General features: G+C 42.1%; 1 protein-coding gene across 10 annotated transcripts in view; it reads left to right on the top strand.

Moving 5' to 3' along the window:
• Positions 1-20,812, top strand: part of EPB41L2 (erythrocyte membrane protein band 4.1 like 2) — a 451,080-nt gene that overhangs the window by 358,531 nt on the left and 71,737 nt on the right. For 8 of the 10 annotated variants that reach the window (XM_033936201.1, XM_033936204.1, XM_033936198.1 and 5 more), the window contains one exon: positions 11,655-11,801. The exons of the other annotated variants lie outside the window; for them this stretch is intronic. In XM_033936201.1, the coding sequence (XP_033792092.1) occupies positions 11,655-11,801 (147 nt within the window). The remainder of the gene's footprint in view (positions 1-11,654; positions 11,802-20,812) is intronic. 10 annotated transcript variants of the gene reach the window in all.

Below are 20,812 nucleotides of genomic sequence, written 5' to 3'. Positions count from 1 at the left end.
GAGGAAACGAAACGAGAGCCAGCATGGTTAAAAGGTGAAGTGAAAGAGGCTATCAGAGCCAAAAAACATCCTTTAAAGAATGGAAAAAAAAGATCCGAATGAAGAAAATAAGAAGAAACACAAGCACTGGCAAGTTAGATGCAAAGCATTGATAAAGACAGCTAAGAAAGAATATGAAGAGAAACCTGCAAAAGAGGCAAAAACGCATAGCAATTTTTTTAGGTACATCAGAAGCAGAAAACCTGTGAGGGAATCTGTGGGACCATTGGATGATCAAGGAACAAAAGGGGCGCTCAGGGAGGATAAGGCCATAGCAAAAAGACTGACTGAATTCTTTGCTTACGGAAGATGTAAGAGATCTACCTGAACCAGAAATGGTTTTTAAGGAGGATGATGTGGAGGAACTGAAAGAAATCTTGGTGAATCTGGAAGATGTACTAAGCCAAATCGACAAGTTAAAAAGTGATAAATCGCCAGGACCATATGATATACATCCCAGGGTATTAAAAGAACTCAAAAATGAAATTGCTGACCTGCTGTTAGTGATCTGTAACCTGTCGCTAAAATCGTCTGTAGTACCTGAAGATTGGAGGATGGCCAATGTTACGCCAATTTTTAAAAAAGCCTCCAGGGAAGATCTGGGAAATTACAGAACGGTAAGCCTCATTTCAGTACTGGGCAAAATGGTAGAAACGATTATAAAAAATAAAATTGTGGAACACTTAGACAAACATGATTTAATGAGATGGAGTCGGCATGGGTTCAGCCAAGGGAGATCTTGCCTCACAAATTTACTTGATTTCTTTGAAGGTGTGAATAAACATGTGGATAAAGGTGAGCTGGTTGATATATAGTGTATCTAGATTTTCAGAAAGCTTTTGATAAAGTTCCTCACGAGTCATGGGATAGGTGGCAAAGTTCAGTTGTGGATTAGGAATTGGTTATCAGATAGAAAACAGAGGGTAGGGTTAAATGGTCATTTTTCTCAATGGAGGAGAATAAACAGTGGAGTGCCACAGGGGTCTGTACTGGGTGCTATTTAACTTATTTATAAATGATCTGGAAATTGGAACGAGTGAGGTGATTAAATTTGCCGATGACACTAAACTGTTCAAGGCTGTTAAAACGCATACGGATTGTGAAAAATTGCAGGCAGGCCTTAGTAAATTGGAAGACCAGGCGTCCAAATGGCAGTTGAAATTTAATGTGGACAAATGCAAAGTGATGCACATTGGGAAGAATAACCTGAATCACAGTTACCAGATGCTAGGGTCCACCTTGGAAATTAGCGCCCAAGAAAAGGGACCCCATAGACATCTTATATTTAGATTTCCAAAAAGCCTTTGACAAGGTACCCCATAAACGCTTACTTCGGAAACTGAAGAACCATGGGGTAGAAGGAGATGTACATAGATGGATCAGGAACTGGTTAGCGAGTAGGAAGCAGAGGATAGGAGTGAAGGGCCACTACTCGGATTGGAGGAAGGTCACGAGTGGTGTTCCGCAGGGGTCGGTGCTCGGACCGCTACTATTCAATATATTTATAAATAACATAGAAACAGGGACAAAGTGCGAAATAATAAAATTTGCAGATGACACCAAACTATTTAGTGGTGCTCGGACTAAAGAGGACTACGAAGAACTACAAAGGGACCTGAACAAGCTAGGGGAGGTGGCGACGAGATGGCAGATGAAGTTCAATGTAGAGAAATGTAAAGTATTGCATGTAGGAAGCAAAAACACGAGGTACAGCTATACGATGGGAGGGATGTTATTGAGTGGATAGTACCCAGGAAAGGGACTTGGGGGTAATAGTGGATAAGACAATGAAACCGTTGGCACAGTGCGCAGCGGCCGCTAAGAGAGCGAATAGAATGCTAGGTGTAATCAAAAAGGGTATTACAAGCAGAACGAAAGAAGTTATCCTGCCATTGTATCGGGCGATGGTGCGTCCGCATCTGGAGTACAGCATCCAATATTGGTCGCCGCACCTTAAGAAGGATATGGCGATACTCGAGAGGGTTCAGAGGAGAGCGACACGTTTGATAAAGGATATGGAAAACCTTTCATACACTGAGAGACTTGGAGAAACTGGGGCTCTTTTCCCTGGAGAAGAGGAGAATTAGAGGGGATATGATAGAGACTTACAAGATCATGAAGGGCATAGAGAAAGTAGAGAGGGACAGGTTCTTCAAACTTTAGAAAACTACAAGAACGAGAGGGCATTCAGAAAAGTTGAAAGGGGACAGATTCAAAACCAATGCTAGGAAGTTTTTTTTCACCCAACGGGTGGTGGACACCTGGAATGCGCTTCCAGAGGGCAAGATAGGGCAGAGTACAGTACTAGGGTTCAAGAAAGGATTGGACAATTTTCTGAAGGAAAAGGGGATAGAGGGGTACAGATAGAGGACTACTACACAGGTCCTGGACCTCTGCGCGAGCGGACTGCTGGGCACGATAGACTTCTGGTCTGACACAGCAGAGGCACTTCTTATGTTATGTTATGCCCAGTGCCTAGGGCAAGGTTGGGCAACGAGGGCCACAATCCAGTTGGGTTGTCAGGATTTCCCCAATGAATATGCTTAAGATCTATTTGCATGCACTTTCTCCATTGTATGCAAATGGATCTCATGCATATTCATTGGGGAAACCCTAAACACCCGACTGGATTGCGGCTCTCGTTGCCCATCCCTGGCCTAGGGCATTCAGCTCAGGGGCTTTGGTCAACTGAGGAGTTCCAGTGATCGATCAATCATTTGGAGACCAGGGCCAGTTGACTGGTGCTGTTGGCCTTTTGCAACCTGTTAGTAGGCAAGGTAGTTCAAAAGTTGTCAGATAATACGACAGCAGTAGCATATGTGAGTCAGCAAGGTGGGAACAAGAATCAACTGGTGGTGCAGGAGATGGCAGTGTTGATAGAGTGGGCAGAGGCTCACCTTCAGGATCTCTCCGTGGCTCATACTGCCAGCATTGAAAACATTCAAGCAGACTATCATCTGACATGCTCTGGATCCTAGCGAGTACAGCTTGGGGTCAAACGCCTTCAGTCTGATAATGCAGTCCTGGGGGATTTTCAGTTCTGGATCTCATGACCACCCTAAGAGAATCTTCAGTCATTGTCGGAACATTCAGGCGGAAGCTCTGTATATGCTGGTTCAACCTTGACTGACCGAGGCCCTTCTTTACATGCCCCCCCCATTCCCCCCCCCGGCCTCTGATAATCAGCATCGTTCTTCACATCAGTCATCATGCCAGGTCAGCGGGGCTGATGGCACCGGATTGGCCACAGAGACCACATGGCAGAAGCATCTACCGTATTTTCTCGCATATAACGCGCGCGTTATACGTGGTTTTTACAAACCGCGCATACCCTTGCACGTTATACGCGTGAGCGCGTTGTACAAAATTTTTTTTACATAGTTTCCCCCCCCCCCCGACGCCCGATTCATCACCCGGAAGAAGCGCTCGCACTCCCACCCCGAAGGACCGCTCGCATCCCCACCCAAAGGACTGCTCGCACCCCCACAGCCTCCCCCCTTCCCCCATGGAGAAGCTGTCTACCTTGTTTCCGGATGCCAGCCCAGCTGCTTCCTCTGCCGGTGGTCCTGCCCCTTCTCAGAGCCCTGTGCTGCGCTGCTTCCTCTTCAGGCGGTCCCGCCCTTTCTCTGATGTCAGAGAAAGGGTGGGACCGCCGGAAGAAAAAGCAGCGCAGCAGGGCTCAGAGAAGGGGTGGGACCACCGGCAGAGAAAACAGCTGGGCTCGCTGGCATCTGGAAACAAGGTAGACTGCTTCTCCATGGGGGAGGGGGATGAGGCTGTGGGGGTGCGAGCGGTTCTTCGGGTAGGGGTGCGAGCGGTCCTTCGGGGTGGGAGTGCGAGCGCTCCTTCGGGGTGGGGGTGCGAGCGGTCCTTCAGGGTGGGGGTGCGGGTGCGTGCGAGCGGTCCTTCGGGTAGGGGTGCGAGCGGTCCTTCGGGGTGGGGGTGCGAGCGGTCCTTCAGGGTGGGGGTGCGGGTGCGTGCAAGCGGTCCTTCGGGGTGGGGGTGCGAGCGGTCCTGCGGGGGGGGGGGTGAATCGGACGTCGGGGGGGGGGCATCAGGCTTTCAGGGTAGGGACAGGACTTCAAGGAGGAAAGGAGAGTCGGGGCGGGCGAAAACAGTCGGGGTCTCCAGAGGAGAGTCGGGGCGGGCGAAAGGAGAGTCAGGCAGCATGCGCGGTATACGGGTGTGCGCGGTATATAAAAATTTATATACATAAATATGTGTTTTTTGCGCGCTATACCCGTGTGCGCGTTTTACACGGGTGCGCGTTATCTATGTGAAAATACGATATGTCTTCCACTGTCAGACTCCCTTTTGACTCAAGGGCCCATCTGGATGTTCGATCCTGCTCCATTTTGTCTTACATCCTGGCTCTTGAGGGAGCAAGGCTGACAAAGCAAGGCTATTCCAGACAAGTAATTTCTACCCTTCTGGGTTCTAGGAGGATTTCCACTTTGCATGCTTTACAGCCAGGTTTGGCATTTCTTCAAAGACTGGTACAGCGACCGATCTGTATATCCCTTCTGGGCTTCCTTACCACATATTTTGGGATTTCTTCAAGATGATTTGGATAAGGGATTTGTCTTGTCATTGCAGGTCCAGGTTGCAGCTCTGGCTGCTTGCCAAGGACTTATTTGGGGGAGAAAGCTGACATCACACCAAGATGTCTGTTTTTTGCGGGCATGCACCTTCTCCGGCCTCCCTTACACTCCCTGGGATCAGGTTTGAAGTTCATTTAAAAAATTTTATACCTCCTAATCAAACTTCTAAGAGGTGTACATCAGTCAAAATAGTATGTAAGGTACATAAAAATAAAATAAATTAGTGGCTAAAACATTTTACTAGGGTAGATTATTACACAGGACAAACAGAGGAGACGTGTGTCCTTGGGGGAAGGGGGGGAGAGGGGAAGGAACTACAATATAGCAAGAAAAGGAATATAAAAGGGAAAAACAAGAGGAGGGAAATGTGCCTTGTATTGTTCTTATAAGAACAGTTATAGTTCAAAAGCATCAGTAAAGAGACATGTTGATTTTGGTCAACCCTCCCTTTGAGCCATTAGAGAGCTGTTCTTCTTAGTCACTTTCACGTCTGCACGGAGAGTGTCAGAATTGCAGGCATTTTCATGTCAGGCTCCTTTTCTCGAGTTTTCTAGAGAGCATGTGATCTTGTAGCCTGTGCCCTCTTTCCTGCCAAAAGTCATTTCACCCTTTCATGTCATTCAGCAATGTCTCTGCCAGCGTTGGAAAACCATGGCAGTCCTGGTCAGCAGAAATTGCGGAAGCTAGATGTCTGAAAGGTTTTGCATATCTATGTGAAACAGATTCAGGAGTTTTGTTGGTTGGACAAGCTATTTATTCTGTTAGGCAGTTGTAGGAGAGGGGAGGCTGCTTTCAAAATCAATATTGTTCACTGGATTAAGGTTATTGCTTCGGCTTATGTGTTGAAGAATAATTTGGTTTCTTTCTCAGAGCTCACTCTGTGTGCGGACAGGTGGCTTCCTGGGTGGAAAGTTTATTGGTGCCCCCGATGGATATTTGCAAGGTTGTGGCATTGTTGTTGCTGCGTTCTTTTGTGCGACACTATCAAGTAGATGTTTGAGAGGCAGGATGCAGAGTTTGGGGCACATGTTCTGCGATTGGGGCTTCGGAGCTCTCACCATTAATGGTCACTGTTTTGGTACTTCCTATTCTTCTGTGCCAGTCTGGAGGGATGCTATAGAAGGAGAAATTAGATCTTACCTGCTAATTTTCTTTCTTTTAGTCCCTCTAGTCTAGACCAGCACAGGACCTTCCCATTCTTAGGCATAGTCTGTTGTGGCAGGGCCATGGGCACTGGCTGGCAAACCCCAACCTCCATCACAAGTGCTCAATCCTACGCCCCCTTGGAGCGCCAGTGGAGTAGAGCCTCCTAAGGCTGGAAAATTAAATTTTAAATTCAATCTCAGTTCCAAGAAAAAAAAAAAACACTTCATTTTGCAGTGGCTTTCTCTTGATCAAGCCTTCATTAACCCATGGGGTTGGCTTCACATATTCCTCAATTATTCACATCCCACATGGTAAGCAAAAAGGAAAAATAAACCTTTTTTAATTAACAGCAATTCATTCTCTGTCAGAATGACCTCGGCTGTATACAGTCCAGCTGCATCGCCCCACTCAGTCCTGGCAGCTCTGCAAGCCTGGGCTTTGAGCTGGCCCCAAGGCCATTTACCACTTGGACTCCTCTCATAGTTCTCTAAGTAATACTTGTGATATTCACTGAGTAATACTTTAGGAAACTCTACACTTTTGCAAAATATACTGTGGAACCTCTGTCCTGTTTAATATCTGGTCAGAGTGCAGTGGAACATACCTCCCTTATAAATAAGCTGGTTCTAATCCCCCCTCAATTCCCCTTATAAAGTGCTTCTAGTAATCAAAATAAGGGCTGGTTGTACAGCTTTAACCCATTTCTTATTCCACCTAGGTTATGCACACTTGTTAAGCTATAGCTAACCCAATCCTCTTTATCCAAAGCTTCCTCATGGTTTCCCTTCACACATTCATACCACTTGCATAACTTAGAACCAGCTGCTTCACAAACTTCAAAACATCAATTTATTCGTTATAAGGTTTCTACTCACTCATAAGAACATAAGCAATGCCTACGCTGGGTCAGACCTGAGGTCCATCATGCCCAGCAGTCCGCTCACGTGGCGTCCCAACAGGTCCAGGACCTGTGCAGTAATCCTCTATTTATACCCCTCTATCCCCTTTTCCAGCAGGAAATTGTCCAATCCTTTCTTAAACCCCTGTACTGTACCCTGCCCTATTACGCCCTCTGGAAGCGCATTCCAGGTGTCCACCACTCGTTGGGTAAAGAAGAACTTCCTAGCATTCGTTTTGAATCTGTCCCCTTTCAACTTTTCCAAGTGTCCTCTTGTTCTTTTATTTTTCGAAAGTTTGAAGAATCTGTCCCTCTCTACTCTCTCTATGCCCTTCATGATCTTATAAGTCTCTATCATATCCCCTCTAAGTCTCCTCTTCTCCAGGGAAAAGAGACCCAGTTTCTCCAATCTCTCAGCGTATGAGAGGTTTTATTAAACGTGTCGCTCTCCATCCCTTTTATTAAACGTGTCGCTCTCCTCTGAACCCTCTCGAGTAACGCCATATCCTTCTTAAGGTACAGAGACCAATATTGGACACAGTATTCCAGATGCGGGCGCACCATCGCCCGATACAATGGCAGGATAACTTCTTTCGTCCTTGTTGTAATAACCTTCTTGATTATGCCTAGCATTCTATTTGCTTTCTTAGCGGCCGCTGCGCACTGTGCCGTCGGCTTCATTGTCATGTCCACCATTACCCCCAAGTCCCTTTCTTGGTTACTCTCATTCAATAATATCCCTCCCATCGTATAGTTGTACCTCGGGTTTCTGTTTCCCACATGCAATACTTTACATTTCTCAACGTTGAACTTCATCTGCCATCTCGCCGCCCATTCCCCCAGTTTGTTCAAGTCCCTTTGCAATTCTTCGCATTCCTCTTTAGTCCCAGCTCCACTAAATAGTTTTGTATCGTCCGCAAATTTTATTATCTCACACTTCGTGCCTGTTTCTAGATCATTTATGAATATATTAAATAACAGCGGCCCGAGCACTGAGCCCTGCGGAACACCACTCGTGACCCTCATCCAGTCCAAGTAGTGGCCCTTCACCCCTACCCTCTGTTTCCTACCCGCCAACCAGTTTCTGATCCATCTATGTACGTCTCCGTCCACTCCATGGTTCTTCAGTTTCCGGAGTAGACGCTCATGAGGCACCTTGTCAAAGGCTTTTTGGAAATCAAGGTATATGATATCTATGGGGTCTCCTCTGTCCATCCGTTTGTTAATTCCTTCGAAGAAGTGCAATAAGTTCGTTAGGCACGATCTCCCCCTGCAGAAACCATGTTGGCTTGTTATCAAAAGTTTGTTTCTTTCCAAATGTTCATCGATGTGTTCTTTAATCAGTGCTTCCGCCATTTTCCCCGGAACCGAGGTCAAACTCACTGGTCTGTAGTTTCCCGGGTCACCTCTTGATCCCTTTTTAAAGATGGGCGTGACATTGGCTATCTTCTAATCCTCCGGGATAATGCCTGTTTTCAAGGATAGATTGCAAATTTGCTGCAGTATTTCCGCTATCTCCTCCTTTAATTCCTTCAAAACCCTGGGATGGATTCCGTCCGGACCCGGGGATTTGTCAGTTTTAAGTTTTTCTATCTGCCTGTGTACATCAAGGCTCACTTCCATGGATGTTAATTTTTCTGCTTGATTTCCTCTCCTATCTCCAAACTCACTTCCCTCTTCTCCAGAGTCACACTCCATATTAAACTCCGTTTTACTCATAGCAGGAAAACTGTCTCTTATCCCCATTGGACACTCGTCATCAGACAACTGCTCGGTATCCTGGGGCAACACAGAGCTGAACCATGTGCATCCTAGCTCTCTCAGGCACACCCCCTTTGTTAACCCTTCTTGTGTCAACTTTTATTCTCTGTGGCTTAAATTGAGTTTCTTCTGTGCTTTCACAAAAGAAATGATAGGGAAGTTTCCCCAGCTGTTTTGCCCTGGGATAAACCTCCCTTGTCCTTTGCATTTCTGCCCTTCCTCAGCACACTCCTGCCTTCAAGGGACTGTTCCTATCTATAGAACTTGGGGCAGTTTTAACCCTTGCCGAGTCTAATGCAGGATTTAAACCAGTAGAAACCAAGCGAAAAAACAAAACCTGTAGAGTCGATGATCTTGATGTGAAAGTTTATTAACAAGTCTTCACAAGTAAAAGTGATGCAAATCAATTATAAATCCATACAGTATACAGTAAAAGTATTGTGGTGTGGGCCCAACACGGTCCTTGTTTCGGCCATAAAAGACCTTCTTCTGGGTCCAATTTGATACTGCCACAAAATTTAGATATGCTGAAAAATGTAGCGCAATCAGCTCAGTGAAAGCTATTGCAATTGCGAACAATCCGAAAGAATGCTGCGGGAAGAATAGTTTGCATCTGGTTTTTCAGTTTACTCTTGGAGCTCTTTGAGTCTTTTATTTCCAGTGTCCAGGTTATCTCTGGACGTAACCAGAAGAGATAAAATTAACTTTTTTTTTTTTTTTAATGCTGTCAGTCGAGATCTCTGGTCTCTTTTGGGGAGTTTGGACATTCCTTTATGGGCAGCATCACTTGGTCAGCCGGCTTAACTGAAAGGTGGGTTTCGTTAAAAAATAAAAATAAAAAAAGTTTTGTTGTTAGGTAGAGCTCAGGCTGCTTGGCTATCTAGGGACTGACTCCAGAGGGACTGCACAAACCAATTATAGTTATTATCTTGGAAGTCAGTTCTCAGTCTCCATCTGCTGGTAAAGGTGCATAAACCTATTTGTCTTTGCTGGTCTGGATGGACTAAATGAAAGAAAATTAGCAGGTAAGATCTAATTTCTCCTTTATCATAACAAGATGCCTGTTTTCTAAGTTGTAGGGCACATTATTTACCATGTTTACATTATTTTCTGATAGAGCCTATTGACTAATAATGCTTATGATTATATGTTATTAATTTTGCAAGTTAGTAAATAGACCCCCCCCCCAACTTAATTTGACATGGTATTTATTTTCTTTTGCTCTTTTTAGAACACCATTGATGAGACAATGCAAATCCTTTGAAATATTTCCTAATAAAATAACTGAACAAAAAGTAAATATTATGACACAGAAATATTTTCTGATTAATCTGTATCAGATGGGCTATAAAAGGAATTCCATTTGTCACACATGAATGAATATATTTTCTGAGAATGTTAATTGACGTGAACAATTCAGGGTTAACATAACACGACTAATGCTTTTTGTTTTTGTATTTTTAATTTATTTTTTTTTTTTTTTTTGCTTTTTGCTGCTTTAACTGGAATTTGTCAAGTCCTAATTTACTAAATATCAAATACAGTATTGCTTAACATTGTTCTTTGTAACTTCAAGAAATATGCATTGTCTCTTGCCATGCAAATTACTCAACCAGAATCGGTAAAAATAATTATTTACAAAAAATGTGGAAAATTTTTGTTTTACAACTGAGGAATAATTAGTAGAATATTTATATATTAGTTCAATTATTAAGCTTAGCAGAATTTTTGATGAGATTAAACTTTCCTTTTTTGAAAATTAAATTCTGTAGTCTAATTGACAGAATTCTTTTACAGAATAAATTATGAATACTTTTAGTGTGGCCTTGATTTTAATAAAGTCAGGAATAAGAAATTTTGTTAGGCTTGAAAATTATTTTTCTTTCAATTTAGTATTCTCTCTTTGTAATTTTAATATTAAACAACAACTAGTAAAGCACATGTCCTTTTAAATTTAAAAGATTTGAATAACTTGAAAGAAAGTGTCTTAGATTTGATTTTTGAGTTATGAAACAAAGAATATATGTCTTTTAATATATCCTTTAAAGGAGGATTAGATTTCTAATACCGTGTTTCCCCAAGAATAAGACCTACCCCGAAAATAAGCCCTAGCATGATTTTCGGGGTAGGTCTTAATATAAGCCCTACCCTCGAAAATAAGCCCTAGTCACCGGCAGCAGCGCTTTCCCTGCCAACCTTTCCATCTCTCCTTGCCAACTGAATCCCGACCATGAGACTGAAATACCTAGTATCAAATGGCAGTGTCAACAGCACAGGCTGCATTACGGCCTGCCCTTCTCACGCCAGGTTGTTCGGTGCCGCGTTGCTGATGACATCATCAGTGATGCGGTAGAGGCACGCCCGGACGTGAGAAGGGCAGGCCGTGATGTAACCTGTGCTGCCGACACTACCGTTTGTTTATTTCGGCTTGCGGTCAGAGTTCGGATGGGAGGGAGAGATGAAAGGGTCACCGGGGGGGTGGGTTGCATAGTGGCTGCAGGGGGAGAAGGGAGGGAGGGATAGAAAGATGCTACACAGGGGGATGGGAGGAAGGGAGGGATAGAAGCTTCAAGGGTTCTGCTGCACAAGGGATGGGAGGGATAGAAACTTCAAGGGTTCTGCTGCACAAGGGATGGGAGGGAATAGAGGCTGCATGGGTTCTGCTGCACAAGGGAAGGGGTAGAAGCTGCAAGATTTCTGCTGCACAAGGGGATGGGAGGGAGAGAGGGATAGAAAGATACTGTACAAGGGGATGGGTGAGAGGGGAGGAAAGATGCTGCACATGTGGGGGATAGAAAGGAAATAGGAAAAATTGGGGTAGAGGAGAGGAAGGGAGAGATGATCATTGTACATGAAGAAAAATAAGACCTACTCGAAAATAAGACCTAATGCCTTTTTTGGGCCCAAAATTAATATGATAGTGTCTTTATTTTTGGGGAAATACGATACCATATAATTAAGACCCTCTTTTATCAAATCACGTTAAGGATTTTATCACCGGACACTGCAGTAAAAGTTCCGATGCTCATACCGCAGCAGCTGATAACAAACCCTAACACAGCTTGATAAAAGGGGGTCTAAAAGTGCTAAGAGAGAAATATGGCTGAAAAGACTATGCATCTTTCTTGTCTCTTTTCTTTCTTTTTTAAATATAAGGATTTTTTTTTGTTGTCGAGCTTTGTCCTACTTTTCACATTGAATATTGCTAGGATCTGGATAAGACACAAGACGACTTATTGAAACATCAGGCTAGCATTAGTGAGCTCAAGCGCAGTTTCATGGAATCCACACCCGAGCCACGCCCAAATGAATGGGAAAAGCGCCGTATCACACCTCTCTCTCTGCAGACACAAGGGGTATGTCATTATAGTCACACATCTGCATGTATTATATTTTCATTTTTTAAAGAGTATAGTCTTCTCTAAACTCCCTGCTTTATTTTGAAAATGAGGAAGATGAATGTTTTTTTGTTTCCTAACTCCCTTATTTTTCTGTGTACTAAAGACTTATTAACAGTTTACTTACTGCTGACCCTGAAGATATGGACCTGATATAATACAGTACCTTTATTTAAAAAAAAAAAAAAGTTTGTGGTTCAGTTTGAAGTTTTGAACTTCTATTATTTTAGAACATGGATTCATATTTACATCTCTGGGCATGAAATGCAAGCAAGAATATTTTTGATTAAAGTCAATATCAAGTACTTATAGAATATTACATTATTGTACAGGTGTTACGAATAACATTTATGTAAAGTTTTTTGTATCGGTTATATCACTTTAATTGACTTGTTCAGTACTGTATTATACCTATTCAATACCTATAAAATAAAAATAAATAATAAATACTGTATATCAACTTTTGGCCTACCCTGTATAATGAAAATTAACCAATTCAAAAGTATCATGATCTATTTTTCACTTATAATTTTTCTTTCTTTATTAGAACTGCTCTCAATTAATCTTCTTGGTTCAGTAGCTTTCATGTCATAAAAAAACCCAAAATAATCACTTATAATAATTTTAGTTGTAAAATACATTTAGGGGTCCTTTTATTAAGGCACGCTAACCGATTCTTTAGTGCGTGCTAAATGCTAAGGCACCCATAGATTAATGGATGCCTTAGCGGTTAGCTCGTGCTAAATCGGTTAGCACGCCTTAGTAAAAGGACCTCTTAATAAATTTATTGATCTCTGTTAAATATTTGTAGCACAGCTAAACCCAACATGATTTCAACAAATGTTTGCAATGCATCAAGGGATCAGATTTTAGTCATAGGTCTTATCTATGGAGGCATGAAGTAGAGCTATATTCTCATCATTTGATGCAAACATTTGTTATAACATATCATCTTGGGGTGTCTGTGCTACAGATGTTTAATCAAAAAAGTTTTGTTAAAATTTATTTTGCCATTAGCATAAGTGATTTAAAAAAAATATTTTGTGATAAGAAAGCTATTGAATCAAAAAGTTAATATTGAATGCATTTTTATTTAAAAAAAAATAAAAAAATTATAAACTAAAAAAAACCCCAATGTGTTCATTTATGGATGATACTTTGAAATAGATCATCACTTCCTGGATAATTTCCATGGTATTATGGTAGATGTCTGTTGATATATATTTGATGATTCAGCTGTTTTTACAACAAAGTCTTTTTTAGAGCTGTGTAAAGTATTTAGACAGTTTAGTATTTTTCATAAAACAAGAATATCTAACAGGCACATTAATATGTAATGTGCTGTATCATAAATGCTATTCTTAAGCTTTAATTTTTTTTAAAGTTGAACACATCTGCAATGCTGAGGAAAAGTTAATGAACCCTTGTCATCATGTGACCGGACCGAGCGGTATTCTTGTCACATATCCACACCCCGAGGTACCTGCTAAAAACATAAATACAGGGTTACATACATTCCACAGCATTCCCTTAAAATCCATGTCCTTCCTGGACTCCATCTCTCCAGGTCTCCAGAGTCCTTCCTGACCCTCCATTGGCCCTCCCGGTCTCCTGCAGCATCCGGTGCCATTACCAGTCCCTCCACCGGTTGCCACTGTCCCAGCTTGTCCCTTCACCAGTCCGCTTCTCAGTCTTTTGGTGAATGCTCCCCAGGTCCTTGGACTCTCCCAGCTTCTCTGTAGTTTGGTCGTCTTATCTGGCACACACGCACTGAGTTCTCTCCCAGCCTCTTAGTCATCTTCTCACCGACGCACGCACTGATGACTTCTAGCTGCTCCATCACTCATTTGTCTTATCTGGCACAGACACACTGAGGGCTCTCCCAGTCCCTTGGTTATCTTCTCGCTGACGCACGCACTGAGGACTCCTGGATTCTTGTTCATCAGTCCCACCTCTAGTCTTCAAGCCTAACCTCTCAACTCCAGGCTCTACTGGGTCCCCGGCTACTTCTCAGATCAGATCTTTCCTGCCAGTGTATAGGTCCCTGCAGACCCACCCACCACTGGGCTTCTGTTCTCCGCTGCACCTCCTGTCAGGACTGGTCAGCATGGCCACTCTATTCTGCTGCACCAGGCCTCCTATCAGCACAGGTCAGCAGTGGCCTCCAGGGCTTACCGGGAGTTAGGCCAGTGGCCAGCATTCCTCCTCCTGAGAGTCGCTCAACTCCCAAAGGAGCTCCTTCTGCTGGCCAGTGACATGTACTCCACCCTCTTACAACCCTCTAAAATGATCAGAATTTATTCTGAGAATGATTAGATCGTCATCTAGATCCTGGTAAGAAAGAAAGATAACATTATTGAATAACTAACTGAAAATGATATACACTTCTCCCTCCGGATTCGCGGGGAATAGGGGCAGAGCCGGACCACGAATGGTAAAATACCGCAAATATCTTCTGGTCCGGCTCTGACCCACTCCCCACCTCCCTCCCGCCTTCCCCCCGGCATCCTGGACTTACCTGGTGGTCTAGCGGGCTTTCGGGGCAGGAGCGATCTTCCTATGCTCCTGCCCCATGCACATCGCCAATAGGAAATGGCTGCTGTGAGTTCCCGTAGTCTCTCGAGACTATGATGGGAACTCCCCACAGCCATTTCCTATTGGCGATCTACACGGGGCAGGAGCGTAGGAAGATCGCTCCTGCCCCGAAAGCCCGTTAGACCACCAGGTAAGGCCGGGACGCCGGGGGGAAGACTAAACTATGTTTTTTTTTTCTTTTTTTCCCCCTTCCCAAAAAATCACCAATATGTGAAATCGCAATTGCCGAAACCGTGAATGGGGAGGAGGAAGTGTATTTTGATTGTACGGTGCATTCTCGCTATTCACTGGGGTTAGTTTACTAGAAAAACCTATGAATACTGCAAACAAAAATATGGAACCATTGATCCTATGGGAAAAAAGGGAGTTAGGTTCCTGAGCAAACCTGCTTATTGTACATTTTTGCTGCCAGACACCATATTTCTTTAGCATGTATTTAAATACTTCTTACATAAGTGCTATAATTAGATTGAGAGCCCACTGGGACCAAGAGGGAAAATTTTCTAATCATTGAAAATGTAACCCTTATTTCTAATGTATTAGCATTGTAAACAACTTAATACTTAGTTTCAAGTTTCAAGTTTATTATTATTAACGGTACAAGCGGTATGTCAAATATAATCAATCCAATAAAGTCATCATTTTGTGTACTCTTCTAGTAAAGAACAGCTTGTTTATTATATTCTGCATTTTATAAATATATTTTATACACATTTTTTTATAGAAGCAATCTTTTGGTGTAACAAAACTCATGCATAGTTCTACGGATATCATCATCCTCTTGAGAATACATACCGCATAACTGTGAATAAGTGAAAAAGCCCGTTAATAGCAAAAACGGGTTACCCTGTTTGCGTGAATAAGTGAAAATGCTCTGTGAATAGCGAAAATGCAAATAAGCAAATTCTTGAATGTTTAAACACATAGATAATGAGAACAATCTGTATAATCATCAAAAAGATTGAACAAAATAAGTTTGTGTAGCAGAATAAGTGAAAATGGGTTACACTTTTATTTAGTGCAAATAAGATAATGCTTAAATATAGAACACACGGATAGTGAGAACGCACTAATAAAAAGACTGAACAGTAAGAAGTATTTTGTAGCAAAAAAAAGTATGTAAACCCTTCCTTCAACAACTAGTTGCACCTGATAGAGCAGTAGCTTAAGTTCAAAGTTTCCTGATTCTATTACCGTAATCAGTCTTTCGTATTACCCTTGAGAAGTCTGACCCATTCTTGCATATGGAATGATTAAAACTCTGAGCCATTTGACAACTTCCTTGCATGTGCAGCATTCTGTAGGGCACTCAATTCTACCTCAATAAAGTTTAGATTGTTCTTTGACTTGGCAAGTCCTAAATGCAAACTTTTTTCAGCCTTTCTGTAGTACATTTACCTGACATTTAGGGCCCAATGCTCAAAAGCTTAGAGGGGCATAATCGAAAGGGACGTCTAAGTCTGTTTACGTCCATCTCGCAAGTCGTCGAAAGTTAAAAAGAGCTTAAGACACATTTTCGAAAGATACGTCCAACTTTTTTTTCATTTCAAAAATCGTCTAATTATATGTCCTGCTTCTTCCAACTTTCCGTCCAAGTCCAAAATGCCTAGAACAAGCCCTGTTGGACATGGGGGGGTGTCTGCAAAGTGATGGACTGCACACCCAGACATGCCACCTAAACAGTAGGGTACCTTACAGGGCATTGCTGTGAACTTCACAAAAAGGGTGCCATGGCTTCTCCTCCCTGCAGCTCCCTAATAGGTTACGGTGAGCCCCCCAAAACCACCTCCAGAATCCCCTAGACCCACTTATCTACCATCCAAATAGCCCTTATGGCTGCAGGAGCCACTTATATGCCAGTACAAAAGGGTTTTGGGGGTGTATAGGGGAATGCACATTTTTTAAGTATCAGTGCAGTGATTATAGGGGCTTATGGGCATGGGTCCTCCCCTCTATGAGTCCCTAACCCACTCCGAAGACAACTGAAGCTGCCTCTGGGTTGGACGACTAGGTTTTCCTATGCCAGGCGGCCAGGTGATGATGGTCTGGAGGCTGAATTTTAAAGTTATGATTAAAATTTTTATGGAGGTAGGGGGATTGGTGATCACTGGGATAGTGTGTGAGGGTCTGTTTTATGTGTTTGCAGTGCTTATCTGGTGACTTTAGGTGGTTTTTTTGTGACTTAAACCATGTTTTACATGGTCTAAGTCACAAGGTCCAAGTTCCGTCTAGGCTCTGTTGTAAAACTTTCGGTTATACAAGCTGTACGACTAAGTCTAAGCCAGCCCATGTCCCGCCCAACTCCCGCCCTCGACACGCCTCCTGAAACGCCCCATTTAGCTTTGGTTGTTCAGTGGCACTATGAAGGCCTAGTTCGTTTAGAAATACGTCCAAAACCCGTTTTTATTATTGGCACTTGGACGTTTTTGAGAAATGTTCGTCCAAGTGCCGACTTAGGCCAGTTTTTGGACGTTTAGCGTTTAAGTAAGACTGGTCTTAGTCAGTCTAACTTGCAAGTTAATTCAGCTTCCAATGGACAAAAGGGTTCTCAGTTGCTTCTACCGATCGCGGTAGCAGCCTGTGAAAATCCTATGTAATTCATTACAAAGAACTCAATGGTATTAAAATGAGCACTCCATGTAATGCATATCAAGGAACGCCCACCTTTTAGCATACAAACTTTTCCGGCAGATCTAGAGCCTCAGTAGCATGAAGGTAGGAGCATTTTGCTTGAAATTTAAAAGTCTGCAAGAGTGGCCGTATTCATGTTTTGTGTGCATGTGTGTCCTGTGCCTTTTTTTTTTTAAAGCCTGAACTCACCATAGCAAAAGAGGCTTCTACTGCAATTGGAAGGCTTATGTTTTTGCCCTTGTTACTGCTTGCCTTTTGTTTGGAGATCCTCAGTCATGTACCTGCACCCTATTTGGCTTACTTCTTAGCTCTTGTTTGTAGGTACTAGGCATATTCCTCCCCTTTTTACCGCTGATCTTCAACACAAACTGATGCATATTTTCCCACCTGTTTTGAAGTAAAAAAACAAACAAAAGCAAAAGTGATGAAATGTCAGCTGAAACTAGCAGAGTATACTACGTTTTACCATTATTAGAGACTAACGCAATTTCATCCATAGAAACATGATGGCAGATAAAGACCAAATGGCCCGTCTAGTCTGCCCATCCACAGTAACTATTCATTATCTCTTTCTCTCTCTGAGAGATCCCGCGTGCCTATCCCAGGCCCCTTGAATTCAGACACAGTCTCTGTTTCTACCATCTACCACCCTTTCCATAAAAAAGTATTTCCGGAGCCTATCACCTCTTAACTTCATCCTATGCCCTCTCATTACATTGTTTTCTTTCAAATGAAAGAGACTCGACTCATGTACATTTATATTACGTAGGTATTTAAACAACTCTATCATATGTCCCCTCTCTCGCTTTTCCTCCAAAGTATACAGATTGAGATCTTTAAGTCTGTCCCCATACGCCTTATCAAGAAGACCACACACCATTTTAGTAGCCTTCCTCTGGGCCGACTCCATCCTTTTTTATATCTTTTTGAGGGTGTAGCCTCCAGAATTGTATCCAATATTCTAAATGAGGTCTCACCAAAGTCTCCTACTGACCATACCTTTTCCTATGCAACCCAGCTTCCTTCTAGCTTTCGCTGTCACATTTTCAACCTGTTTGGCCACCTTAAGATCATCACATACAATCACACCCAAGTCCTGCTCTTTTGTCATGCACATAAGTTCTTCACCCCCTAATCTGTACCGTTCCCTCTGTTTTTTTGCAGCCCAAATGCCTCATGACCTTGCATTTCTTAGCATTAAATTTTAGCTGCCAAATTTCAGACCATTCTTCAAGCTTCGCCAAGTATTTCTTCTTGTTATTCACAGCATTCGGCGTGTCTACTCTATTACAGATTTTGGTATCATCCACAAAGAGGGAAATCTTACCAAACAACCCTTCAGCAATATCATTTATAAAAATGTTAAAAGATGTATTTTAAAAATAGATTAACAAAATTTTGGGGAGATTTGGTAAGAATTTTTCTGGATGTCTTCAGAGCAACCCAATTAAGGAGAAAATAATTTTTGAAGCTTAAAATTAGAGTGATGGCTCTGGAGACATCCTTTTACTTAAAATTTCCTTGTAAGTGCCTTGTTAAATTACAAGACACTGAATTTGTGTTTTGGGACCTGATACAGTTGCAACAGTTTTTAGTGTCTGGAGAGACTGTTTACCTAAGCCCTGGAAAGTAAAGAACTGGTTCCAGGGCTTCCTAACCAAAAGATTATATCGAGTGGCTAGTGATCAGAATTACTCTAGCCCATGAAGAAACCCTTTGGGGGTGCCCCAGGACTCCCCACTATCGCCCACACTATTCAACATTTACATCTCATTTTTAGGACATCTATTGCAAAAGTTAAACTTAAACTATTACATATATGCGGATGATATTTCTATTCGAATTCCCTTGAATAGCATGACTAACAAAATTTTAGATCACATCTCTTATATAATGACTGAAATGAACATTGGACAATCAACTTCAAACTGAAACTAAATACAGAAAAGACAAAAGTTTTCTTGGCAAGCCCAAAGGACAAAATTACCAGAACATTGCTACATCTAAATGGTCATGAATACCCAATTTCTAAAACTATAAAAATACTGGGAGTCACACTAGACACACATCTGACAATGGTTGACCATACGAACATAGTGGTAAAGAAGTGCTTTTGCACACTATGGAATTTAAGGACCATTAAAAAATACTTTCTATTTTTTTTTAAGTCAATGTTTATTGAAAATTTTTTAGAAAAAGAACATGAAATAATACAATGAAATGATTGATGGTGAGCCGCAAGAACTAACAATGGACTAACCATAACTACGATGAAATTGTAAAGTATGAGAATAACAATTCTTAGTAAACATCAATCAAACAGAAGTACCGTCTATCATAGAATCAAATAATAATGAGGGGGGAAAGGGGGAGAAAAATAAGAAGGAAGGAAACGAGTAGAATAGCAGAAAGAAAGAGGAGAGAAGAATAGAGAGGAAATTTAGACATCAGAGCATTGCAAGTAGAGCTTTAAAGATTGCCAGTTATCTTGAAATCGAGGATAATTGTTCATTTTTTTGGCAATATAAGCCTCAAAACGGTATATTTGATATACTAAATTCCACCATTGAGAATGAGAGGCTTTAGATAGGTTCTTCCAGGAACCAAGGAGGACCTTAAGGGCTAAGGCAATGAGGACATCAATTAGAAAAACATCATATATAGAGAGGTTAAGCGAGGATGCAGAAGATTTCAACAATAACATTTGGTAAGACAGTGCGATATCTATGTGAAATAGGGAACATAAAGTATTCCATACAGATGTCCAATATATTTGTATCTCAGGACAAGAAAATAGGAGATGTTTCAATGTTCCAGTAGCAGTAGAGCATGTCCAACAGGAGCTAGGGAAGGAGGAGTTAATTCTTTGATATTTAATAGGGGTCCATTGCGCTCTATGTAAGAGGAAGTAAAGACTTTGTGTGAGGGAAGCAAATCTGGAAGTATGGAAAGTAGATTTCAGTACAGAATCCCAATCAGAAATAGATAGTTCTAGATCTCGTTCCCATGAGTTTTTCAGGGCAGATGTTGGAGTGAAGCGAATTTGTTTGAAAAGTTTGAAAAATTTTGAAGCTATGTGACCTAAACTTAGGAATTGGTTAGAAAGGATGTAAAGTGTGGGGATGTGAGTGGTAATCAGTGGACTGAAACCAGATTTTCTAATGGTTGATCGAAGCTGTAGCCAGTGATAGAATTGAGAATCGGGGAGGGAGAATTTAATTTGCATCTCATTAAAGGTAAGCCAAGAACCATCAGAGTGACAAAAGGATTTTATATCCCAAATCTGGTGTTGGAACCCCGATGGCCAGAAAACACTTTACTTTCCAATTGAAAATAAGCGGTTACGCCATATGGGATAAAAAGCAGACTGAAGCCAAGGATGTTCTAAATGTTTATCAAGATGTGTTAGAATATTATGAGTTGTTTGTATTAAGGGGTTGCAAGGGACAAATTGGAGATGAGAGGAACCCATTAATCTAAGAAGGGGAATAGGTTGCATGAGCGAGATTTCTAAGCGTAGCCAATTGGGAATATTAGTTAGTTCTGTGTCATGAAGCCCTGCTGATCCCTGTCTCGGAATGAATGCTCTGTGGTATAAACCTAGGTCTGGGAAATTCACTCCTCCAGAGAGATTGGTAGCTTTCAATTTTTGTAGCGAAATTCGGTGAGGTTTATTGTTCCAAAGAAAGTCAAGCATTAATGTTTCCAACTGTTTGTAAAAAGAGGTGGGGGAGCAATAATAG

This window comes from Geotrypetes seraphini, chromosome 3 (genome assembly GCF_902459505.1).
Source record: "Geotrypetes seraphini chromosome 3, aGeoSer1.1, whole genome shotgun sequence".
In the NCBI taxonomy this organism is placed as follows: Eukaryota; Metazoa; Chordata; class Amphibia; order Gymnophiona; family Dermophiidae; genus Geotrypetes; species Geotrypetes seraphini.
Note: the sequence above shows the minus strand (reverse complement) of the source record. Positions and strands in the feature narration are given on the sequence as shown.